The sequence below is a fragment of the Limanda limanda genome, chromosome 12 (genome assembly GCF_963576545.1).
Source record: "Limanda limanda chromosome 12, fLimLim1.1, whole genome shotgun sequence".
Lineage (NCBI taxonomy): Eukaryota > Metazoa > Chordata > Actinopteri > Pleuronectiformes > Pleuronectidae > Limanda > Limanda limanda.
The window spans coordinates 9,438,031-9,464,643 of record NC_083647.1 but is presented as its reverse complement, the minus strand read 5'-3'; the positions used below and the strand labels follow the sequence as shown (position 1 = coordinate 9,464,643).

Here is a 26,613-nt window from a genome sequence, read left to right as displayed (position 1 = left end):
ACAGAGGAAGCTCTTTGGGGCTTTGGTGTAGCAGCTGTTTGGTTCAGGTCTTTTCAGCATCAAGCGTCCAATCCCTCCCCCTGTGCGCCCAGAGGTCTGCTCAGTGGAATCATCCACATACTGTCTACATTGCCGAACACAATACTGTTTCAGATGGCAGGGCCCAGCCTGCCGCTCTGAGCGTTCTCTCAGCCAAGTGTGAGCGTATGTGTGTACTGAATGGGATTAGCCTTTGCATGGCTTTACCCAAGTTGCTCCACGCTGAATAAGAGGCCCCTTCTCATTTACATACATTAGGCATATGCCTTACCCCCCTCGAATGCAGCCCCCGTACCTCCACACAGATTATACAGTGTACAGGTGTGTTTGTATTAGTGCACATGTGTATGTGCAGCCCAGCATGCAATTCTGCGGTGGGAGGTGAGCACAAGGATAAAGTCTTAATTAAATCAAACAGTGTAAACCTGTCCAATGGCTGTAATCAACTGCCCCAGTGCGCCTTATCTAGCCCTGCCAACGGATGCTCTGCCATCTGTTATGTAGATCGATACACTCACACATCACAGGAGAAATGGATTAGTGGCAATAAAGACCCTCTTTTCTCTCTTTCTCTCCCTCCCTTCCACCATTGCCTTATGATGTAAATGGGCCATACATGCCCCCTTGCCTTTGCTCCTGGATCATGTCAGTCTGGAACAGGCCCGCAGGAGTGTCACTGTACATCGTCTCGCCAGGCAGCATCATATCTAATATGACGGTGTCTTGACACATCGCAGATTAGTCTTCAAAGTACCTCTCACTGCCATGCTGCAGAATCAGTGGCCAGACGGGGCCTTTATGTGGAAATAATCACCAAGTCCTCCCAATTTGTTCTCCCGTTCCTCAGGTGCTGCACTGCTGCGTGTCCGGCTCCACCCTGCACACCCAACAGAGCCACTACCTCCTCAGCCTGTCAGACTTGTCCAATGACTATGACCTCATGTTGGGTCAGGTTAAGAGCTTTGAGCCGCCGCCCTCCCAGTCAACCGCTGCTGATTTTGGCAACCTGCTCACAGTAGCTGAAGGTAAGCAGTGTTTCCCCGATAATTATCTAGAATGTGGCAGTCTTTCATATTCTAATTTGTCTGTAAAGTTTTTACTGTCCAGGCAGACAGCCAGACCTCATAGCTGCAGATGTGTGAGCGGCTGGAAGTGGCAAGTTCTCTATCTCACAGGAGATCTTGTCTTTCACTTTTCGGTCTTTGTACCTGCCCCTGGAAATCTGTTGTGTGTGAGATCAACATTCGTATGTTCACCACTCCTGCTTCCGCCTTACATTTTTTTTAAAATTGGGAAACGCCAGAAAGGCCACATAGATATGCCGCCACTGCATCCATAAGGGACGGCTGGAATCAGCCTGATGCTCCCTTGTCGCCCCTGCTCTGTGTAAGATAACTCTTGACTGGTGGATTAAAACCTTGCTTGATTGATGGTGTATATAGGGTGTACAAAGGCCTGTGTGCATAAGTATATATGCATGAGAGAGTAAAAACTGTCTCATAAAACTTTGAGCTGTCGCCATCACAGCATATGTCTGATGAGCACACTACTTCATTTCAGCTCCATACTTCACTTCTAAAGGAACACAGGGGCATATATTCTCCCGCCTAAAGAATCCGAAAGAGATTAAAGGGAGAGCAAACTCTTAGTAGACCATCCATTTGGAGCCTGTCCATTAAATGTCAATATCTTATTAAAAGTATGAAAAGGAAATCAACCATCACAGGGAATGGAATGTTCGCATTAGTGCTCAGCCCTAGAGAGAAGACCCATTATGGGGTTTTGATAAAAATGTGATTTTTTTTTTCTCCTTTTTTGTGACCTTGTTATTCCATTAGGCAATGTATTCCTCTCTCTCCCTCTCTCATGTCCTCAAATTCTGAAAAGTCCTCAGAGCCCCAAATACACTGAGCACATGTCTACTGAAACAATGTACGATTTTTGTCGCATGTGGCTGAAAAATTTCACCACACGTCTGCTTTTTGTCGCCCAACTGCACAGAGTCTTAGTAAAAATAACAAAACACTATTAAAGGGGCAAACCAAAGAGTGCTGGCCTAGTTATATTCATGCCCGCACCTTATATTGATCAAGTCACATCAAAGGGCCAGCGCATCTCTAATGCAGCTTGGCCTGCTTTCTAAAGAGCTTTCTCCTTTTGATGGAGGGATGATGGTATTGATAGCATCGTCACAATGCAAGAGTGCATCTTCTTGTTTTTCCCACATCCCTGCAGAATAAAGCATGACATGCCGTACACTTGGGAGTAAAAACCTCCGAATTTACATAAATGCAATTCACTAAGTAGATTTCTATTCAGCAGCCTGTAAAGACGGTGGTTCTTATTAGCACTCGGCTAGTCTGATGCTTGTTCATTGTAAAAAGACTCAATGGGCTCTTCAAAGTTGTCTCTCATGATTAGATGCTACCTACTTAGAGGTGTGCGGACCATGCTATTGTGAGAAATGAATGCAGTTCTCCTGTTAGTATTCATTAATGAGATTTGGCTTTGTGTAATAAGAGCTAACAGAGATGATAGCATGTCTACACACAAATAGGAGGCGTGTGTCGTAGGGATAACAAAGTCTGTGTTGGACATACAATAAAAATGTGCAACTTTATTCTCAACCTAACTTACCACTCCTCACGTTTCACATTTCTCACGTGTATTTTTATGTGGTCTCTGTGTATTTATCTTCTTGCCCTGATTCTTCCTCCAGAAAAGCGACGTCGGAACATGGAGCTGATACCTCTGACCGCACGCATGGTCATGACCCACCTGGTGAACCACCTGGGCCATCATCCACTCAGCGGTGGCCCCGCCCTCCTCCACAGCCTAGTGAGCGAAAATCACGACAACCCGTTTGTGGAGTCGTCCGAGCTGTCCTCCGAGGTCTTCAAAAGTCCAAACCTGCAGCTGTTTGTCTTCAACGACAGCACGCTGGTGTCCTACCTTCAGATCCCCACTGAGACGCCCATCGTTGGCCAGCCCCCCAACACCTCCTCCCAAGTGCGAGTCATAGTGAGGGACATCTCGGGCAAATACTCCTGGGATGGAGCAATCCTCTACTGCACCCAGGAAGACTCCATGGACATGGGAGTTTTTACCGCTGTAGACCGCCCACTATCTACCACCACTATTGCTCACAGCAGAAACCAGCCCCAGTCTCCGACAAAGGGGCCGCACAAAACAAATATCTCAGTCTCTGACTCCCTCTCCGACTGTTGTGAGGAGGAAGAGGTAGATATTCTGGATAAGCTGATGGAGGACCTCGGCCAGAGCAGCTCAGAATGCCTGACTCAGCCGCAGCTCCAACTCAATCAGCCAGCCTCCTCGCCCCATGGCATGAACATAGACCAAGAGAGCGCCATCCGGGAGGCCATCCTCCGTCAGACCCAGGAGGAGGAGGAGCAAGTGAGGAGATGGGACGCTGATGTAAGCTGTCGGGCTGCCTGCCAGGGGGAACCCTCCCACCAGGACCCAAAAGCTCCTTTCTATTTCTGCCGGCTGCTGCTCAATGACCTTGGCATGAACTCTTGGGACCGCAGGTAAACTGCCATCTTCAATCTGCTGCAATTATATGTCTGATATGACGAATATTGGGGCAGCAGTCGAGATATGCAGGGTTGTGTTGCTCACCGTAGCTTTTTATCATTCTTTAAAAGCATCTTAAAGGGATAGTTCACCGGAAAATGGAAATTCACTCATTATCCGCTCACCACTATGCTTATGGAGGGATGGGCGAAGTGTTTGAATCCACAAAACCCTTCTGGAGTCTCAGGGGTAAACGGCCAAATCCAATATAATTGAAGTCAATTGTGAACGCCTCTTCAGACGTAATAATACAACAGAAAAATTTGCCTCAATAATGCTCGTGTGGGGTCATCCAAGTGTCTGCAAGCCCAGAAATTGATATTCGACTGGAAAAAGAGTATGTGTGTGTTTCCGGTGTGCCGTTGCTGTTGTTTTATTATGTTTAAAGAAGCGATTATGATTGACTTTAATTGTATCGGATTCGGCTGCTACCCACCCCATTGGCAAAGTGGTGAGTAGATAATGAGTGAATCTTCCTTTTTCAGTGAACTATCCCTTTAGCATTTTCAAAATAAAACAGTCTCTCTTCCATACTAATGCCTGAAAACGCATTTCACAAGACCACTCACGAACACTGTGCATGCCAGTATACACTGGAGTCACTTGAATAATAGCTTGTCTCCTACTCCTGTAAGCAGTTTTAGTGCTGATTTTTACTGCACAGCAGCTGTTAGCCAAGACAACAGGGTCAGCAACATTTAAATTATTTATCCATGTTGCATTTTACACTGGAAGTCGAGAAGAATGCCACTTGTTTTCTTCTGAAAGGGGGTCATGTGGTATATCAGCAAGCAGTTGCGAGTGTCTACGTTATTGTTTCCAAACGTCTTTGTTTCTGCCCGTTCAGACTAAAACGCAGCCCCGGAGTTGTCCGACTTAAATGAGGCCAGCAGCAAATTCTGAAATTCCAGAGTAGTATACACACCGGGTGTATCAGTAACAGAGTTATTGCGTTTTCAAACGAAAATGTTGTCGTATGAACGTAGCCTCAGAGTAACTCAGCTGTTGTCTTGATACTCTTAAGAGAGAAAGAGCAAAGATAAAAGCTCACCGCAGCGTCTTAATCTCCTCTCCACAGGTAAAAAGTGTCCAGCTGTTTTCACTAACGTACCTCACAGAGCCACATCGTTGCAGTGCTTCCCTGCAAATTAAAAGCTTACACCTCGTAACAGTGATTGTGCAACATGCACACAGCTAGTAGGAGATTGCTGTTTGCACCTGTGCCCTTTTTGCTTTCAGTAATCTCGAGTGCAAAACAAAGCTTAAACTAAAAACTGTTTTTTTGTTTGAAAATGATACCACTTTTTTGAAATGGCAGAACTGAAAATATTGCACCAATCAAGACTGTGTTTTTTTCCAACAGGAAAAGTTTCCACTTGCTGAAGAAGAACTCGAAGCTCTTAAGAGAACTGAAGAACTTGGATTCCAGGCAGTGGTAATGCTACTTTTAAGTTAGAAATGGGATATCAGTGAACGCATGTAATTGTTAATATTTTAGTTCCCAGTGTTCATGTGCCACTTCAGCCCTTTAGTAATGCTACTCTGGTTACAGTTATACATTGCTCAAAGCAGCTTCATATTGCCCCCCCTCCCAACTCTCTTCCTCCCCCTTGATTTTCCTAATTTGTTCCACTTCCTGCTGATTACAGCTCTCTCTGTCCTTTTTTTTTACTGTGTCTCTTTTTATCCAATCTGTAAGTATTCCACACATTGTTAATGAAAGGAGCTTATTAAATAACGCCCCCCGGGATGGGACCTCATGCTCCCAGATGGCCAGACACGGTCGGGCTCTAATGACCTGTCCACAAGCATGTTAAGTCAACCCCAGCAAGGAGAGGAGAGAGGAAGTGGAGAAGGAAGCTTTGTTGCCATTTATTATTTGCCGATTCTGTAGTAGGCTACCTTGATTCATGGAATTCACATTTCAAAGCATTTTTTTCTGAAGTGGCTGTAGTAGTCAGAAGCTTTTCAAGTTCTCCATTTGTAAAATCAGCTTTTGAGGCTTTGCTTCTTTCAATATTGGATCCTATATATTTTGTTCTGTAGTCGAGAAACGCACAAGATTGCGGTGTTCTACATTGGAGAGGGACAAGAAGACAAGTGCTCCATCTTGTCCAACAGCGCAGGCAGCCAGGCCTATGAAGACTTCGTGTCTGGACTGGGATGGGAGGTACACACAACCACACTGTCAAGTCAACTCACAAGATAAAGCCTAAATATGCAAATGTGAAGATACACTCAGAACATTAAATTGTATTTTGATTCACCAGGTGGACCTAGCAACCCACTGTGGCTTTATGGGCGGCCTCCAAAGGAACGGCAGCACAGGTCTAACAGCTCCTTACTATGCTACCTCCACTGTGGAAGCCATCTTCCACGTCTCCACGCGAATGCCATCTGATTCTGATGACAGCCTCACCAAAAAGGTAAAACAGTTTTGTTTTAAAGATGTGCTATTAAAGATTTTTCCCAATTCCAGCATATGTACGACATTTAGATTATCGCAATTTCTATTCTATTAATTGAACAGTATGTTAAGAAATATGAGGAAATACCGCTTTGCCTGTTGGATGCAGTGAAATGGCTATGCAGTCCTCTCTGCCCATAGCAGTATGTTGTTGTAGCCTTCAGCCCTGTGTTAAGCTGTGATCAGGAGGTGTGACTCCAGAGTGCGGGCATTGATTAGTGACCCTGGCCAAGCAGGCCTGAGGAGTAGAGAGTAACAGGCGCATGAGTGAAGAGAGGGCATGTGCCGCTGTGGTAATGACTGTGATTCAGCTAGCCCCTGCCCCCCTCCCTGTGTGCTGTGACCAGGGCCTGGATTCAGCCATTAGCTCTCCCTGCTAGGGCAGGCGCCGGCCGGATGCCGGCAGGATCCTTTTATCCAATTCCTGCTGCCGCCACAGGAGCGATCGATTGGGTTCTGCAGTGGGATTCTGAGCTGTAGTGCAGCAGTAGCAGTTAGCATGAAGAAATGAGCCGCACGGCCCCTGCCCGTGCTGCCAATCTTCTCATACAGTACCCTGCTGAGAAGAGAAATTCATCAGGCTCCTCTCGCATCCAACCTGCCTTCAGTCCTCCACGACCTACAATCTCTCTTTTTCACAAATAGCCACCTACTCATTTCCAAACCCATCCTGGACCTGTGCTTATTAATAACCAAAAATATGCAACACTGAGTGAAAATGTTGTCTTTGGCCGGCCAGAGTGAGGCGCTGGTGGGGTGGCCGTGCACAGAGCGGAGTGTGCTGCCACTTCACCTCCACTCATTTCACTCAGCGAACTTCTGTAATTGCCCGGGCTCACCTTGCATGGATCTCCACACCGGCAACAGGCCCGGCAGAAATTGGCAGGCTGGCTGCATGCACGGATGCTTCAGAGAGGAGGGCAGGTGGGGACAGAGTGGAGAGGAAAAGGGGATGAAGAATTGGAATGAGAGACAGGCTTTGTCTGTGTTCAAGTAGGATGTTTCCCTGTCAATTTAAAAATAACACTTTTAGTCCAACAGTCACCCACTTTGCTGCCTCTGACCGGACAGACGTACTGTGGGGAGAGCTCTCGCTGGGCAGATTGCCTGTTTGAAGACGATGGGATGGGGGGGGGGGGGCTAAACCAAGAAGAAAAGAGGGAAAACCATGAATTCCTCAATCCAATTGTGGGTTTTTCGGGCAGTGCCGGCTGCAGCAGTAGCAGCTGGCTTCAGTAATGTGGTTACAGAAATGACCTGCAGGGTTGGGGTCAGGCCATGTACTATGTGTGTATATGTGCGTGTGTGTGTGTGTGTGTGTGTGTGTGTGTGTGTGTGTGTGTGTGTGTGTGTGTGTGTGTGTGTGTGTGTGTGTGTGTGTGTGTGTGTGTGTGTGTGTGTGTGTGTGTGTGTGTGTGTGTGTGTGTGTGTGTGTGTGTGTGTGTGTGTGTGTGTGTGTGAGAGAGAGAGAGAGGAAAAGAGGAGGAGAAAGACGGACGAGCTTTAGTTATCACTCTCACCCCCAGGCCCTGCAGCTTAACTGGACTGCCTGCTGCAGGTTGTTTTTATAAGGAGCCTCTTGTGTTCTGCGCTCCTCTGCGCTGCCGTCGCCATGTGTGTGTGAAGCCCATTGGCCGGGTGGGGGGGTCAAAGAGGGCTAATTGGACAAGAGCCTTTGACTCGAATCACATTTTATTAAAGAAGTCTCAAACATTTGGATGTGATTAACAGGGGAATAAATAGAGTGGCGCAGAAGATGATCGACTCGAGCATAAGCATCCTCATTAAAGTTGTGATTCCGCTCATCCACATGTTAATATCTTAACCCAAATTAACATCCCAGTCTCGATTGTCTCCTGAAAATGCATATTCAAAATTCTCTCTGAAATTGTCCCAGTTACTGACCCGGTTTGTACCTGCTGATCCTTGGACAGACAGACTGAACTGGCGAGCTCCAGTAATCAGCATGCCGTGGATTTGTTTAAGATTAGCCTATTACCATAATTAAGGGCTTATAATAGAATGTGCTAATTACATTTTTGGTGGCGAGGGCATGTTTCTTAATAGCTCATTTGGCCCACAGTACATTGGCAGATGTTTTCTTCTGAGTGGAGGCTCACTTTTCATTGTCCATGATACCCCACAGGAAGGGGGGGGAGGACAGCTTGATTCAACATCACTCACCCAATTGTTAATAAGTGATCAGCAGTCAGCCAGAGAATATAATGTTTTACTTTAGGAAAAGTGAGGGGAAGCAGTTTACCTATTTCAAAACTAGCATCAGTCAATTTCCCGTCATTAAAGTGTCTTTTCTTGTCCTGCCCTGTTTCATTGGTGTTTGTGAATAGACTGGATACGGGAAGCAATTTAAACTCTGATGGAGAAAGTTAATTGGATTTGAATTATTTGGTTTTAAAATGCTCAATTTTGTGCATTTTGTGTTTGCAATTAGAATTTTGAAATGAAAAAAAAGCTATAAAAAGAGTCCAAACCGGGGCCCAGACCCCTTGTTTAAACCATTGTTTTTGGATTTAGCCGTGAGCATTCACCTTGCTCTTGCACCTGCTGCATTTATGTTTTATAAAATAAATCATTAAATAGTATATTGCTGTATAGAGTGATAAATGCCTGTTATGGCAAATTACTTACTGAGCCTTCCAGACCTGCTAACGGTTAATAATATTCATCATAATCATTCCTCCCCTCAGCCCGCTCTTGAGCCTCTGTAAGTCACAGGTTTCTGAGGTGGCAACTGCAGTGACGAGCCTTAATCTCACTGAATTTGTGTTCTTGTCATTATCACCGCAGGGATGAAAATTACCTGCACTTGCCAGGCACTTGATTAGATGAATTTTGTTTGTTCGACAGCTGCGTCACCTGGGAAACGACGAGGTACACATCGTGTGGTCCGAGCACACTAGGGACTACCGACGTGGCATCATCCCGACTGACTTTGGCGACGTGCTGCTCATCATCTACCCGATGAAGAACCACATGTACTTCATCCAGATCATGAAGAAACCACAGGTAAAAGCACAGGCATCTGAGCGTTTAGTTAACACCATTGGTAACACTGCACAGTGGAAGTGGGAAGTTGCTTTAAATGCTCGTCATTAAAAAAAATCTTTTAGTTGGCTGCTTTTTCTTTTGTGCCAGGATGACAACTTGTATTATTTTCCAGGCACAGGCTATTTTCAGCGCTGCACTAATTTCCAGTATCTGTTTGTGAGTTAAAGCAGGACCCCTGTTTCCTCTCCGCTCAGACTTTGCTGTAGCTTTTATAGGATGTTTCTCCTGTTGTGGTTTTAGTCTGAAGGCTCTTACTCCAGTGGTGCATTATTACCCACACTGTGGGTATGTGCTTTCAGCGATGGTTACTAGCCTTTCTCGGCTGGCTTTCATCTTGGATACTCCATGCAACTGCACACACTGTGCACTTAGTGAAGGCAGTGACATTTCTTAGAAAATGCTAAAAATCATCCTGTGATATAATCTGTTTGCATTCCACCCTTTTAAGGCATTAATTATCTATCAAACATGTTATTTTCCAGAGAGATGACTGAGAAATATATAACAAAATGATAGAAACAATTGTGTCTCAGCTTGCTTTAGTAGGACAGGCCAAGCAATGGCAACAACAGACCCCAGAGGCCCAGCTCTCAGAAGCTCTCAGAGCTCTCAGAAGAAATGTGTGCAGCGTTCTATTAGTGCTTCCCGTGTTTGCTTATCAGCTATTTGTTCAACCATCTGCATTGCAGTATTTCCTCCTTATTAATTTATTGGTAAATACTCTTCTATAAACGTTTAAAGATTTTACATAGTACCAGGTTATTTTTCCTCTCTGTTAGGATCAGAATTAATGGTCGCATATTGTCATTATTACTCTGAAACTAAATGAGTTTAATAAGACCCTGTGAGAGACTTTTTATTTCACTATATTCTCTTTTTGTATAACAAGGCAAAATATTACCTTGTCTTTGCTTCTTTAATAAATGCTTTACACATAAATACTTCAGTGGCTGCAGATGGTTCAGAAATTTGTGAAAACACAAATTCATGCTTCAGCACAAATATTTTAAGAAGGAAATATTTGATCCATTAAATATTTAATATGATGTACGTGAACAAAAAGGAGATTATGTTTTTTTAGTCTGCGCTTTGACGAGGCCACACCACAACCCTCAGTGTCTTCTTTATCTTGCTCAGGATCATTATGCTGCTGAAAGGTCCACAGCTAAAACTTTAACAACAGATGGCCTCACTTTATCTTCAAGCACGTTTTGATATGAAGTAGGACTCATGGTTGAATCAATAACTGCAAGCTGCCCCATCCCTGTCCTGAGGGAGCAAAGCAAACCATAACATTTCCACCACCGTGCTTCACAGTTATCATGAGGTTCTTCTGCTGAAAAGCTCTTTGGTCTGTTCCAAATTTCTTCTTCTACTCTAACTTTGCCCAAACAACCCTATCTTTGATCTGCTGTCCAGAGCAGATTATTCCTAGAGGTCTGGTCTTTGCCTTTATGTTCTTTGTCAAACTGTATTCTTGGTCTCATGTTCTTTTTGGACAGCAAATGCTTTTTCCTGGAACACTTCCCACACAGGTCTAATTTGTGCAATCTATTTCTGATTGTAGACTCATGCACGTTGGTGAAGTTTCAAGGATTACCTGCAAGATCTTGTGAAGTTGTGGGTTTCTTTGAGACTTCTTTTTTTGAGTGAAATGCTAAATTTCAAATAAATAGGCGATGTTTTAAAATAAATTGTCAGAATCATATGCATCCCCAACCTTTTCTCCGAAGGCCTTAGAGAGCTCTTTAGAGCTTTACACAATGACACACAATTCAAAAGCAAAGAGAACACCAGACCCTAGATGTCAGAGTTTTGAATGAGATAGGTTCCACCTGCCGACTCTAAGGAAGCTCTTATAATTGGCCTCTCATCTTGAACCTCGGTTCAGAATTTAATGAATCTGAAGGAAAGATAGATGTCGGGGTTTCCAGACTTTTTTCATTGTTTTGTGTTGTTTTTACGACCAAATGTTACTCTTATGTGTCATTTTTTTGAGTTGGTCTCTTTTATTTTTTCAAACAGGATCAAAAGTTTGATTATTCAAACATATTCAGAATTCAACAATTTCCATAAGGTGTACTTCACTTTTCACATGAATGTTAAGTTATCTACTCAGGTTTCTGATGCTTGTTTCCACAGAGTCACTTCAGTTCTATAACGTGATTACTAAGTTAATTGGTCTGTATCATTCCCAGTTAAAATCCACTCATTGTTTAATTTGACTGGTTATTATACTTGCTGAACTGCCAAGTTGAAGACAGCAGGACCTTTTTGGAGAGACTTTGACATCCACGTCAACTTCCAGGTCAACGACCATTGAGCTTCAGTGATTAAGGGCCCCCTTCCAATATGCATGAACAGACGCGTGTACCCACACACACTCACACGCTGTCGCTAAAATGGATATTGGCCCTTTTGTGTTTGTTCAGTAGCTCAATATGAGGGCATTGTTTAGTATTGATTGTCATTTTAATTTCATTTACCTAACATTGATTCACATTAGATATGTATGGTTGTCATGCAAAGTTAGGTAAAATCCAATTTCAACTTGAACCTTGCCCCAAACAGATGGAGAAACGGTTAGGAACCAAAAAGATGCATTTGTGTTTTTACGAATTTGTTTATAAAGGGTATGAAACTCACCAGATTAATTGGTTAGTATTGTGGGTGTTTTTAATTACTTATTTACTTATTCTGTCTTTCCTTCTCTCTTATCTTTCTCAGGTTCCTTTCTTTGGACCTCTGTTTAATGGCGCCATTATCACTGGGACACTGCTGCCAAGCTTGGTGCGGGCCACCTGTATCAACGCCAGCAGAGCTGTCAAGTCCCGTCTGACTCTCTACCAGAGCTTGTATCCTTTACTCCTTCTGCTTCACTGTTCACTATTCCATACAGGGATGGCTCATCGGAGGAGTGCAACAATTTGAAAAGATCAGCCCTTTATTACCCATACAGCTGAGACCATTAAAGTTACGAGCATACATTTAGCTATATTTTTATGATGATTTCATTAGATGCATAACACCACTTAGCATAAATTTTCAGCACCACCAGCAGCCCATTTGGGTAAATTCATTGAGACATGTGGCGTGCTTGTCACGTCAGCCAACGTACACAGCTGAATGCTGACACTGATTTTTATGGGCTGGCTGATTTACATACAGCTATTAGAGTGGGACTGTTTCACAGCCTGGAGCAGCATGGGAGGCTGCGTGCGGCTGTTTTGGGCAGGAGCGCAGATAATGTGTCATCATCTATCACTACCGTTTTATGGAGAACGAGGAGAGCCAAACTAAGAGCAACCATTAACAAATGCAGACAAGTGCGCACAGACGCGCACGCACACTCTCGTACCTCCACCCATCCGTCCAACAGTGTGCCGTTAAGAGCCTGACTCCAGCTGTAGTTGTCAGTTGGTTTATAGGCAGTGTAATCACCAATGGAGATGAATTAGCATGTGAATGCCAGCAGCACAGGGTGGGATGGGGGGGCTGGGGGTGGGCAGAGCCGAGATGGGCCCTGGAGGGGGGGGGGAACCTGATCTCCCCTAACGCCCTGCTACTCCTCGGACAGCATGTACAGCACCGCCTCACCAGAACCACGCTGCCCCTCTGGTGGTTGCTATAGAAACGCCCCCCAAGGAGGTCCCATTTAGATGGAAGACAAGAATCTATTGTTTTTCCATTTTTTCAAGTTGTCGCTTTTATTATCAAGGTCTTCTATAAGAGGTTCTTACCACAAAGGATTGTGCTGCTTAATTATTCGACACCACACCCTGTGTACGTTGTTTACAGTTGGGCATGTGTAAGTATGTGCCTGCCTGTATGTGCTCCACAGTGCATCACATCCCCGGGACCCCCACCCACCCCTATATCAGGCCTTGTCTGTGTGTCCCCTGGGGCATCCTGAGTGACAGATGTCTGTTACCCGACGCCAAGTGAATTAGCCCAGTGTGACTCTCAGTGCCAGAGGAGGGGGGGGCGGGATGCAGCCACAGGCCTGCCTGCCTCAGGGTGTAGGGAGGGGGTGGTGGTGGTGTTAGTGGGGTGGGTGGAAGAGCGTACCAGGCCTGCGCTGGGCCACAAAGCCTTACCTGGCATTCCTTAGCAGAGCAGCAGACAGCACAAAGGCGTGATCTATGAGAGGAGATAAGCGCTGCCTCTGGAGTTCTGGCACTGAGAGGTTGCCAGGACTCGTGCACTCCAAGAGAGGAGATGAATGAATGTGCCAGGCAAAGCACAGTGCCAGCATAAGTATCTGCGTGTGTGTCTTCCTGTCTGTCTGCTGTTTGTCTGCCTAGCTCGAGGGGCCTGTAAAGACAGAGGCAATGCACATACTAACCAATGACCACAATGCTGAGATCCATATTTTTATCTGAATGTGATAATCTAGTTTTTCGATTTTTAAAGAGCTCATATCGCAGAATGTCTATCCTTATTGCAGAGGGGACAAAAGACACTTGTGCTAAAAAACACTCAAGTAAAAGTACAATAACTGATTGAAGTACAGGCCCTGATATGTACTCATAGTATACAAGTAATAAGGTTTCCCTCTGAAGGCCATACCTAAAATACAACGGAAAAACAATATACTCAATACAGGGTTAAAGCAAGAAAAGATTTGTGAACATGAAACATATTTCAGTATGAAATGTGTAGAATGTATTGAATGAAGTATTGAGGGGGAATGTTTTGTTTCTCTACTCTGCGTGGAGTCTCCCTCCCTTGTCTGTTCTCTGTATGTTTACATGCGCTGATAGATAAACAACAACAACATCATCTTCTCTGTGATAGTTTAGATCAAGTTCGAAATATGTCTTGATGATGAAAGACGCTCGATGATGCAAAAAAATATATATAATTCCCCTCAAATACATTTAAATTAAAATAAAAAGTTTTGTAGAGAGTAAAACTAATCGGAAAATAATTATTTAAGTAAAATATAGATCAAATCTACTTCAGTACATTAACAAGTATTTGTACTTCGATTACTTGCCACCTCTGCCTGACTGACACAATGTCCAGCAATGCTATGAACACAGCAGCGTAGAGTGGCAGGTGCAGTTACTCATTTCATCATGGGATTTGTCGTTTGTATTATAGCAGCCCTTCTGCACTTTTCCCTCTCTTCACTCGTCATTCTTCCATCTTCTCAGGATATGTGGCTCTTTATCTTTCTCCGGCTGGAACAATGACTTCATCTCGGATGTGTTTTTTTTGTGCAAGATGGAAAATCCTCATCCTTAGTTTACCCCTTTACAATGCCTTCACAATCCGCAGGCTGCTCTCCGCCTGTGAGGCCACTCTCCAAGGTAATTAGTTGAATATTTCTTCAAAGAGAAGCTATATGACCCCCGTGTGTCCAGATAAAAGGCCAGTGTGGCGCTGCAGCCCCCTCTCCCGCTCCGTCACAAGGCTCGAGAGGACTCCAGCAGTCAAACGCAGCGCTCAGAGGATCTCTCGGGCTAATAGGATTTGATATTGAAAAATGACCTCCAGCCACATTGTCAGAAAATACACACACAGATAAGCTCAATGAGTGTTTTTCACATAGATACATCCTCTTGCCGTCTCGCTGTCTTTTTTTCCCCATCGCGCCCTTTGTCTCGCCAGCTCGGTTTTGTCGAGATTTGTGAAATCTGTGTCGTTGCATTGTTTTTCTTTTCTTTGCCAGATTTTCACTGTCACTTAGAATCTGTCAGTTTCTCCTGTCAAGGCGCAAACCAAGGCCTCGTAGACATCGTATCACAGGCCTCTCACAGACAACTCATAATGTATCATCTATTATTTATACGCCTGATGGAAAATGCAGCTGGTCTGGCTTTGTGTGTTCTAAGTATATTGTCTGCAACTTGTCCACACTACACAGCTGCATTTCAATACCACAGGACCACAAAATGTTCAATCTAAACAACCTCAGTTTTTCATCAAACCACCGTTGTTTTTAGTGGTTGATTTGCAACAGAGTGGCCTGGGTGAGAGTCATTTTATACTTCTACTAGTGGAGCTTATCACAGCACGAACAAAGTCTGTGTTTGTGTCACCTGAACCCCCCCACCTCCCTGGATGGCTTTGCTATTTGCTGTCATATACGCCATGATGAGCATCCTTCATACTGTCACTGTGGAATAATGTCTTCATCAGGGCCGGGTCTAGACAGGCATGTATGAGGGGGCAGCCACAAATCTTGAGGGGGCATTGTGCTTTATTATATTATTATTATTATAAATTGGGATTTAGTTTGAGGGGGCACAACATTTATTTGAGGGGGCCAGGCCCCCTCTTGCCCCTGCCTAGACCCGGCCCTGGTCTTCATCCCCGAAACTAGGATTAATTTCTCTCTTCAACAAGCACTTGAGTTTGACGGGCCATCAATCATTCTTTGTGATGGGGGTATTGTTGAGGGTCAAAATTGTCTCTGTGTTTGTGCGCGTGTGTATGTGATTGTGTGTGTGTGCTAGACAGCAAGTTTCTAATAGGTGAGACAATGCGGAAATGACCTTGATTCGGAGACATAGCCTTCCTACTGGACAGAATCAATAGCTTTTGCACACTGCCCTTAGTCCCCCATCCTCTGCTCTGACACACACGTAAACACACACACGCACATACACACGCACATACACACAGATCCCTCTCCAGGCAGCGATCAATAACCATAATCTGTTTCTGCCCATCGCCAGTCATGCGAGCCAGGCTTTTAGGTGATGTGTGTGTGTGTGTGTGTGTGAAGCAGCCAGAAGAGAGGGAGGCTTGATCCTTTCATTGGAACCCAAAAAGCTGCTGAGGTCTTTCATGTGTTCCTCACAGGCTCACGTGAGCCTATCTACTGTCCCCCAGCTCCACAGTAGATGTACATAATGATAATGGATGTATACTGGAACCATAATGGATGAGATATCCTGCCTGCACTCCTTTTGTGTGCTTCCGCTGCACCCTCCAGATGCCAACATAATTATTACAGTCACCGCATTGACAATGACATATTCTCACTCCGCTCGGGAGCAAGTTATTGTCCCGCTCTCGCTGTGTCTTTGTCCGGCGGCAAACACTTTCCTTTGTATACTGTAAGATTCCTCACCTAGCAGAGATGAAAGTGCGTCTGCATGCATGATGGGGTGCCATGAATAGGATCTGCCACGTTAGTGTTGTCTCACATGAATTATTTAGCATGGCTGATAGGTCTAATTTGCCAGCTGTTGTGCCATAACTGTCGGCAGTCTCATGGATAACACTCAGCAGTCTATATCACTCTGAAACACAGGGCTTGACTGGGCACAGTGAGACGCCAAGCTCGTCATTAGACGCTGACCTGAACTGATGCGAGGATGACTGGCCAACTTCCTGTTTATGGAAAACAGGGACGACCAGGTAAATCGTCTCATAAGAATCCCCCCCCTCATATTTTGTAACTTACAGTAAAGTTCTTTAAGGGAGGTTTAGATTTCTCGCACAATGTGTGATAGAACAATCTTGTCGTGTATCACAAACCCATTGGTTGGAGGCAGTTGGCTGCACTGGGATCTGGGTGAAGGACCAGTTCTGAGGGTTTCCTGCCCGGACTTGGCCGGGATGGTTTGGGCACTGGTTTTGACGGAGCGGTTGAGAGTTTACGCAGTATTTGGGAGGCTGCAGAGAGAGGAGGGGTCTCTCTCCCCCACTGAATGTTTTAACCTAATCCCATTATCAGTGTACCGCACTGCCTCCCATCTCTTCCCCCCTCCTTATCCCCCCCCCTCCGCCCATCTCTCCAGCTGACCAGCTGTTCCTGCCGGGACTCACGACAATGTCCAATGTGTTCAGATCACTGAGTACCCCCCCCCCCTTCCAATACACACACAAATATACACACACACACACACACACACACATACACATACATAGAGCATAGTCTGTGCACAACCAAAGCGTTTGCCTATAGCCCATAGCTGGAGCCTCGGAGGGCCAAGAGGGAGGAGGGTGTTAGTTGGAGGAGAAGGGGGGGGGGTAGCTTCGGGGGTGCGGAGGGGGCAAGCACAGGCCTGTCAAACCCGGAGCCCTGACTCAGGAGGCAGCCCTGCTCGGATGGCATATGGTGTCTAGCTTCATACAACATGCAAAAGTATTCCCTCCCTTTGCGCCCCCTCCTATCCAACCCCCCCCTGTCTCCCTCCCCTGCTGCTAATGCAGAATGACTCATAGCATTACTCATTTTTCTTCCCTTTAACCCCCCCCCCCCCCCCATCAGTTCCTCCTCCTCTTGCCACCCAGCCTGTAACAAAAGGTGCTGCGAGGCACCCACACCCTGAAAGCCCCTGGGGGCGTGGCTCAGCCTCCGAGGTCGCAGCTTCACTGCGGCTCCACCCCTTTTTTTTAAACACAGGTAGAGCAGGCATGGAACCAGACGGTCAACAGCAGGGACCCAGAGCCCCGCCTGGGGTAGCGTACACACACACACTGCTGGTGTCAAACTGTTTTGCCTGTTTGTGTGTTTGTGTTTGCACGTGTACAACAGGAAGTGCTTTTATTTTGTAGTGCCTCTGGTGTTGCAGAATGACTGTGCTTTAAGTGCTTTCGGGTGGGTTCTTGTTTGTGTGTGTGCGCGCAGTGCTTCCTATTTGTGTCTCTTTGCAACCTGTCACACAAACAAGGATTGTCTCTGTTTGGTTTCGGATGTTGTTTGTTGCCAAAGTAATTTCACTGCTTACTTTATGGTGTAATTTTTTTTGGCAGAAGGGTAATTTCAGTTTTTTCCACCTTTTTTGATTTATTTTCTTACATTTGATTATTTACATTTAATAATATTCTGTGAGGATGTTTTCAGTCACCACACTAACTCAGTTTTCACACAGAATATGAAATAATATGAAACCCTGGAGTTTTCAGCTCACATTAATATAAACCACATAGCATGGTGTAACCCAAAGAATGTCATGCTCTGTGTATTTTTAAACTTGAACCCCCCCACCACCACCACCCTCAGGCCCCTCCCCTCCTCTCTCTCCGTCTGTTATGCATTCATGTCTGACATCTGTCTGTTTGTGAGCGGCAAAGTGAAAGCCAGCAACACTGCCAGTGTTGTGTTGTGAGATCATCTTAATGCTCCCAATCCCCAAACTCAGACTTAGTGTATCAGGTAAAACGACATAAACAAGACCGACTCTAGTGCATTAATGTTTTTGACAGCTGCTGGACTTAACCCAGAGATTATATTATTAATATCTTTAATATTTTACTATAATTTTATATTATATTATTTAACTCAAAAGAGGAGCATGCCTTTTGAATTCCCCATTTTTATTTCTATACTAGTAAGAGGGCCTAACAGTTTTTTCTGGATTTGTATGTATTTAGATGTTAATACCACTCATCACTTATACTGATTGTTTTTTTACAAAATCAAGATTTAGTTTTATCATTTACATGTAAACCAAAGTATATTCCATCAAGGTAGAGAAAAATTTTAGGTGCTCATTGCCAATTACCAAAGATCAGGGGAAAAAAATTGAAACTGGAATTGAAATTGCAGAACATCAGTGTCAGAAATTACGTTTAAGTTGTTGTGGTTCTGCTAACACACAACATTTTAAAACAAAGTAAAGAAAGCAAGTGCTGCATTAAATAACGTACACCTACAGAATCATATATTTATTTTATCTTCAATATTTTTCCTGAATGAGTATTAATCTAGTTGGTGATCTCTGATTACAAATAAGGTGAGAGTTGTAGAATATATATTTTATTTTATTTGTGTAGCTTTAGTGTAATGCTGCTGCCACTAGTGAAAATTCTCTACATACCAGGCTCATTAGAGATACACACCACTGATTGAGCAGGCTAGGAGGAGAGCATGATTTTCTTATATGGATAATCATATTATGCATACACTTGAACATGTAGGCCTTACAGTGAGTAATGGCCCCAGATTGGCTGCTAATGTGTAAAGGAATGAATGTGTTGGATAGCCATCAAAGTTGTAGCCTCGGAAAGACGGATCCAAAAATAATTCAGTTACCTATTTTGCCATATAGCAACAAAAATGAAATGACTATCACGCTAATAGGTCACAGGTCTCTGTCATTCATCCAAAATACCCCGGCCCGGGTGTCGGTGCTGGACTTGTAGTGACTGCACTGCCGTTGAGAGGACAAGTTCCTGGTGATTGATGTGCAGTGGTGGCGTTGTTTGTAGCTTGGGTGTAAAACCGCTCTGTCTGCTTTAAGTGATTAGAATCCAGCTAGCCATTCCATCTGTTCCCCTAGCCCCTGTTTAATTAATGAACTTTTCTTCCTCCGACCAGTAGCCAGTCAGCACAACACTAAAGCAGAAAGCTGTTAGCCAGGTTATCCAAATGGATGCGTGTTCTTGCCCCCCCCCCCCCCTCCAATGGATGCGTTCTCGTTGATTAGTTATGTTTTGTTTTCCCCTCTTTTGTCTCAGGGTTCTTGAAGGGAGGGTTAATGAGCTTTCCTGGCAAGCTGCAGCGCTTGGAATCCGGGGATAAATGGGAATAATTTTGGTTGTTTTGTGTTGTTTTTTTTGTTTGTTGTCTTGTGATGGACTTGGCAGCGAAGTGAAGCCTCGTGCCACCGTGTGCTTGTCTGCGCATGTGTGTACGACGTGATTGATAATGTGTGTTTGTTTGGATGTGTATGAATGGCTTTGAGGCGGGGGGGTATTGCATTTCATCCCTGCTGGTCCATTATTCCTCTTCAGAAGCAGGGGATCTGGAACACTCTTTAACAGTTGGCTCTGCCCCTATTCATCTTCCAGCCATCTCAGCGAAACTCTTGTCCTGTCCTCCTTTTTGCCACCACGTTCTCTCTCTCTTCCTTTATGCCCCCTCTTCCTTCCGTGTCTCTTGTTACAAGGCAGTGGACAGCCCTTTGTCCGGCTAAAGCTGCCCTCCTTTGTTTGCGCGGCCTTTTTTATCCTTGTGCTAATCGCTATGGTCGTGTGCCTGAGTTGGACCCCATATTTCACGCTCGGCTCTCCTTTGTTTGACACACCGCCCCTGATAAGAATCCCAATTCTAGGGCCTCTCTGATATTGAAATCCAACAGCAGCGTAGAAAGAGCCTTCAATCATCCATTATCTGTGCTCCAGTGATTACCATTCAATCTCGCTGGGTCCAGGCTCCTCATCACCGGCCCCAGAGCTGAGGCCGTCCCCTGAAAGCGCCCGCATCCCTTAACGCCTGTTCACATTCAAGCATATCCATAGATATTTCTGACGCTGTCTTGATACTGGCGCGCACTGAACGCTGCTGGGAAATGTCACTGAAATGTCACTCATCGCTCTCCACTGGAATCTCTCGGTCTCTGATGTGGCCGTGTGTGTTTTTTTGTGGACTCTTGTGAGGACACCTTGTGACATTATTCTTTGTTCCTAAATGTCCATTATATTTGCAATTCTCTTTATTTTTTTGGTTCAAAGACTGCTCTTTTATTTCCTCCTTTTTTTTAATAAGGCTTCGTCTCTTTTAATGTCACAGACTTAATTGGCGGTTTTAAGGAAGGAATTAGTTGATTATTTATAAGTTGCACATTAATGCCTCTGTAAATGGTTCAAAGGCAGTGTCTGCTCCACCGATGTCCTGTGGCCATTGTTCTCTTTTAGAGGATGTCCTTGTGCCTCACAGCATTTGCATTTTTGCACTAAATGGAATTTTCTGCATTAACAGAAAAGGCAAGGCAAACAAAGCAATAACAAACACAAAACATGTAAGTATGTATCGCTGTGCATTGGCGGCCTCTTCTTCCATAAAGCAGCCTTTGATGTGTTAATACTGATAGACTGTGTTTCATTGTCAAGTGGTTGTCTCTGAAAGACGAGCAGGGAGAAATATTGGTGAAATCTTCCTCTGTCTCCGATGCAACATGTTGTAATAATATTGAGTTTATTTTGAAGCAAGAGGAAGTACTGTTGGTTGTAGAAACAGGCACAGCATATTCCATATCCTAGTAGTGTGATCATCTTATCACAGAAACTTGTGCGTCTTTATTATTAGAATGAGCACTCGCACGACACACAATTATCCTTTCTGTGTTTTCATAATTTCAACTGCTTATTCCTATTGTTTTGGTTGAAATGTAAGAAAGGCTTTGTGCTGCAGACATCCACTTATCCAACAGTCTGTGTAGATACACAACAGCTCTCAGCAGCTTTGTTTAATGTAGTGTACACATCTTCATTAGTTATGTATAGCCTCTAATTACTATTGATGAGACTAGCTGATTGGGGTACAAATCTATAGCTTTTGTTATTCTAATGAGCGTTATTTACCCTCAGATCTCCAAGCCAGGGGGCTTTGGAATGGGGCTTTGTGCAGGCAGACATAGCCCGGGCCGCTCTAGCTACACCCACTTGTTTTGTATCTTGTTTTTGTATTTCCCTCCCCCCTGTGCACCATCACCCGTCTGCTTGGATGTATAGCACTTCCCGCTCCTCCATCTGTTTTTGTCCACCCATAAAAAGGTCCATTATAATCTGCAGGATGCACAGTTGACATGTTGCGAGCGCCGCTTGAGCCAATCAAGGCGGTGTACCTAACTTGGGCCACAAATGCAAGAGGCTCTGTCCCCTCCCCCAAGTTCATTTTGATTATGTGGGCTCTCTGTCTGGGATCTTCAGCTGAACAAGTTTTTATAACAACATCGCCTCCATCATCCCCTTTCCCCCCATAAAAGCTTCCAGTTTGAATGGAGCTCAATGCATGCCCACTGGATGATGGCAGGCTCGTGATTAACCCTGGAGTGACTAGCTAATGTCATTGAAGGAGGGCCACCTGGCTGTGAGACTGTACAGTCAGCTGCCACTGAAGGGCCAGAATAGGAGACGACCAGGTGTTGGGCTCCAGCCCCCCTAATTGTTGCCATGTAATAGCCTGCTTGACTGCACAATATAGCCTAGGGGCGAGGATTAGGAAAAAGCTGTTGCCAGCACAGAAGTCCATTTTCTTTTTTGCCCAAGGTTTTGTGTTTGAGTTTCTTTCTGTGTGTGCGCGTATACGTACACACACACAAATGTACAGACTTACTTTGAGCTGAGTGCTCATTATAAGGACGCACTTTCAAAATAAAAGTGCTTTCCAACTAAAAAAAATGTCATAATATCCTCAACAACTACATTATTAAGTCATCATCATTATAGCCGTATGAACAACTTGGCCTCACAGCCCAGTGTCGGCACATGTAGTTTTTTGTTAAGACTTAATCTCTTTGTCATCACAATAGCATTAATTGAAATATGTCAAAAATCCAAATATGATGGCAAATGAGATTCCACTCTTGTCCCCAGCAGCTAACCCTCTCCACTCGCTGCATTCACCACAGCTGTGATCGTATGTAACCCGGCGCTAATCATTATCATTCCCGCAAAATGCCTGGCCTTATGCAAAATGCCAGGCATTTTGCATAAGGCCATGCCGCCTAATTGGCCCGATGAACCTTTCATAGAGGGGGCATGGAGGAACAAGAGGCTTCTTGTGCGGCGCGTCTTGGCAGGGGGAAGCAGACGGAGACAGTGGGCTTTAACGCCTCACAGTTATTCTTTTGCACATGCCACAAGCATCATTAAAATTGCAAAAGCCTCTGTTCATTTTGTTTTAATATTTCATCAGCGCTTGACTGAATAGCGTCGTCATAGGGTAAAGATCAAAGCCCTTTGGCATGACCCGGAGTTGCCACACTTGTCTTGCAATTTAGGTGTCAGACTGGTTTCCTCAACGTATCAAACAGTTTGTAGAACATCAGTGTGCTTTGATTGCTGTTATGCCTTGAGTCGGCTACAGGTGGACAGAAGCTGTGTCATCAGCTTGTTAATATTTATGACACTGTAAACTTCATTGGAGTCTGAAGGGAGAAGAGGTGAAATGCCGTGCAGGTAATCAGATGGATTCCAATCAAAGTCTGGCTCCAGCGTGCCCTTCTCGGTTTCATCATTTGACTTTTTATTAAAAGTTCAAATTGAGATCAGATAGATCCTGTTGTTCACTGTCTCAATTCTGAACTATTCAAATAGCAGGAACTGGAGGGGGGGGAAATATGACGCATATTCACCTCTGATAGCTCATAAGATGCCCACCTTTGTCCTGACCTAATAACGTTTCCAGAAGCCTGCGGCATTCATGTCACTGTGGTCATCATCACAGGACAAAAGGGACCTTCAGAGGGAACTCTTACCCAGCCAGTCAAAGACCTGTATCTGTTAATCTTCATCCCTATCAGCCTTTTGTGGCTCATCTTATTATGACTTTCTGTTAATGCACGGTGGAGGCCTGTGTGACTGTCTGGCTGTAATGGGCCTGTGTTTGATTAATCATGTCCACCCATTGTGTTTCACATCTAAGGCTGCTGTGTTAGGACTCATCAATGGAGACCAGGGTCCTTTTGAAAATGAGATTGGATGCAGGCTCACCTCATCTGAATACATAGACACAGTGGGCTTTGATAGCAGTTAATGTTGTGATGAACAAACCCTGCTACAACAAATTATGATGTCACCAGTGTCTTGTGACTGTCCTGTTTCCTCTGGTGTGTGAGGATGACTTGTTGCTTTATCATTTATATTCTGTGAACCCCTCAACAATCAGTGTGTTCTAACATAGTTTAGGGGTCAACGCTGACTTTGGGGTTAGGTGCTGCTCTTATGATTTGTTGCGGTGCAGAAATCGATTTTTAGTGCCCCCCAGAGAGGTGGTGGGCTGCCAGAGACTTAACAAAATGGGTGACTACTTCCTGCAGTTGGCTCGTAAATAACCTGCTCATGCCAGCCAGTAGACATCAGATTTTGTCTGCGGCTGTGGCAAACCTGTGTGAAATCACTGATGGGCAGTGATGATGTCATAGGTCAGGAGTGATGTCACAGCCATAACTTCCCATCCCGCTGTCTGAAGGCCAGATGGACGGTGGAGAGGTGTGGAGGTTGGAGCTTAGAAAGGCTCTCGCTGTGGGAAGCTCTCCCCTCAGGAGGTGTCATTAACCTGGGCTTACAGGTTGACCCAACTCCTCTGGGGCTCACAACTTCCACTATCCTGGACCTGCTGCTAATTAGGCCACTTGTTAAAACTCTCTGGAACCAGCTATTCCTCCAGAGCCTCTGATGTTGTGTGTGTCGATGCTCGGCAAGAAAATGGACACACAAACACCTCCACTCATCATAATGCATGTGTGACACATTCAGACATTTTCTGTCTGCCTCTGTCTACAGAAAAAAGCTGTTTAATGAGACACCAAGGTTTGAGTAGCTGCCATATAAAGCGGGACATGCACACACACACACACACACACACAAACACACGCAGTCGAAGTCACACTATACCATCACCCTACTGGCTAGTATCTGTCATACCCACTCTCACTTTATCTGTCTGAATCTGTTGTTCCTTCCCACTCTCCCCATTATTCCTGCAGCCAGCTTTATTGCCACATTCACTCTCCCTGTCCCCATCTTTCTCTCTTCCCATGTCTCTCCGTCTAAATGTCTCTGTCTTCCGTCCCGTTTTTCCCATAATCACCTCACACCTCTGAGGGCCTCTGCTGAGACGAGCTTCACACCTCAGCCCTCGCTGTGACAACAGGTACCGCTGGCACTCACGGCCCGGCCTCTCTCTAATCAACACCTGAGCGGCTTTAATCCCTCTTTCTTCCCTTTCTCTTCTCCATTTGCCCCCTCCCTGCCTCTCCACCCATCTTCACCTTCTTTCCCCCATATTTCTATCCCTTGTTTTTGTGTCTCTTCCAATCCTCGTGTGCCTTTTCTTGTGTACACAGCCTCTCTGCCTCTTATCTCCTTTTGCAGAATGAATAACAGTTCATCCATATGTACTCGTTCATTTCTCCATACCAGTGCCTCCTGGAGATGGCACTGTGATCCCCTATTGACTTAAACATATGCCTGTTACACCAGTCTGCTTTCGTTGTCTCCTCTGGTACTCAGTGTAATGGGGAGTGACACCAGCCATGCATATCAATCAAAGGTGTGTGTAGCTTTGCTTTGTCACCTTTCCGCTTAGGTCTGAAAATTATATGATAAATCATTTTCATACATGAACTTTATCTGGAGTTTGCCTCTCACATATGAAAAATGCATCAGGAGATTCTCCGGTCAGACATATTTACAACAACAGAAAAATATTTAGAGCACTCAGGTGAGGGATGGAGTGGCGTGAAGAAAGCAGGACACAACGTATGAATTCTGCTGCGGAGATAACGTTTTTCACAGCACATCATAGTCAAAGGATTAATTGACATATGCTTAAATATCACATTATTAATGACATTCCTACAACAGAAAGAACAGAATGAAAAAAAAGGAAAACTGACTGACCATTCAGTCTGTCTCACCAAAAGCGCTTGAATCTCCTTTTTTCCCCAAGATGACCTGTCTGTCTTCTGCATGTATGGGACTTATTTTTCATCCTGAGATATTCATATTCTTTTCGGGGGGGATTTCAGTTTCACAACGTCATCAACACGCCCCCTCACTTGCTTTGAATATTCCGGACTATTTCCTGCTGTATTCTCACATGGTTCCCATGGTCTAGCAGGAGAAACTCCGCAGAATGTCCACGGCATCTTACTTGCACATTTGGGTTCTCACGTACAGCCCCTACATTTGATTCCTGGAGATTATTCTGAGTTTAGTTCATGTCTGAAAGCCACTTCGTAACCGTACAGATAGACAGTTACTGTGTGATATCCAGCAATACCGCTTTAAGTCTGCATGCAGCATGAAGAGGTGTGGCACGGTGCCTGTTGCCAAAAAAAATAATGACCACATCTGCTTTTATTTTTTTAATGCTGCTTCCACCGGCACTCTGGTACAACCAAAGCACTCCCCAATCCCTTCCTCTTAACAGGCCAATTATGTGACTGTGGGGAGTCAATGGCACTGTGAGCTACTCCTGAGCTCCTCTCCTCACCAAGGTCAAGCGGACGGGCCCAGGTTAATGGGCAGATGTGGAGCTAAGAGAGGAGGGGGTCAAGCACATAGACACCCTCCACCTCATTTCTAAACTGTCCCTCTTCACTATAAGAGCCCCCTTTTACTACCAGCGCACAAACAGGATTAACCTTGGCTGCTGCTGTAGATGCCCGACAAGTGTAGGAGTTGTTTCTCCCCATGCATGGCAAAGATATATATTTTTACAGGGTTTAGTTTATTTTTAGACGTTCATTAGGTAAAACTCCCAGAATCATTTGGCCTGATGGTCAGCCTGGTGTCATCTCTTCGGGTATTATAAACCTCCAGTATGTCCAGATTGTGCGTTTTTGTTTATATTTACTTAGGCATTATAAAAAATCTGTACCAGTTATTTTCTTTGTTATATTTTTGAGAGAAGGGCTTGTGAACTGTTCTGTGATCCTGATGGCTGCAACAACAAAAAACAAGCTTAAAATCTCAATTGACCTTTAACTTTGCTTTCCACACCTTCTTTCTTTCTTTTTTTTTTACTGTGA

At 44.7% G+C, this 26,613-nt stretch overlaps 1 protein-coding gene across 3 annotated transcripts in view; it reads left to right on the top strand.

Annotated features, from left to right (window-relative positions):
* ralgapa2 (Ral GTPase activating protein catalytic subunit alpha 2) overlaps positions 1–26,613 on the top strand; it is a 102,445-nt gene that overhangs the window by 61,485 nt on the left and 14,347 nt on the right. For all 3 annotated transcript variants that reach the window (XM_061083346.1, XM_061083344.1, XM_061083345.1), the window contains 7 exons: positions 887–1,064; positions 2,759–3,587; positions 4,997–5,068; positions 5,680–5,803; positions 5,904–6,059; positions 8,969–9,127; positions 11,897–12,024. In XM_061083346.1, coding sequence (XP_060939329.1) covers positions 887–1,064; positions 2,759–3,587; positions 4,997–5,068; positions 5,680–5,803; positions 5,904–6,059; positions 8,969–9,127; positions 11,897–12,024 — 1,646 coding nt within the window. The remainder of the gene's footprint in view (positions 1–886; positions 1,065–2,758; positions 3,588–4,996; positions 5,069–5,679; positions 5,804–5,903; positions 6,060–8,968; positions 9,128–11,896; positions 12,025–26,613) is intronic.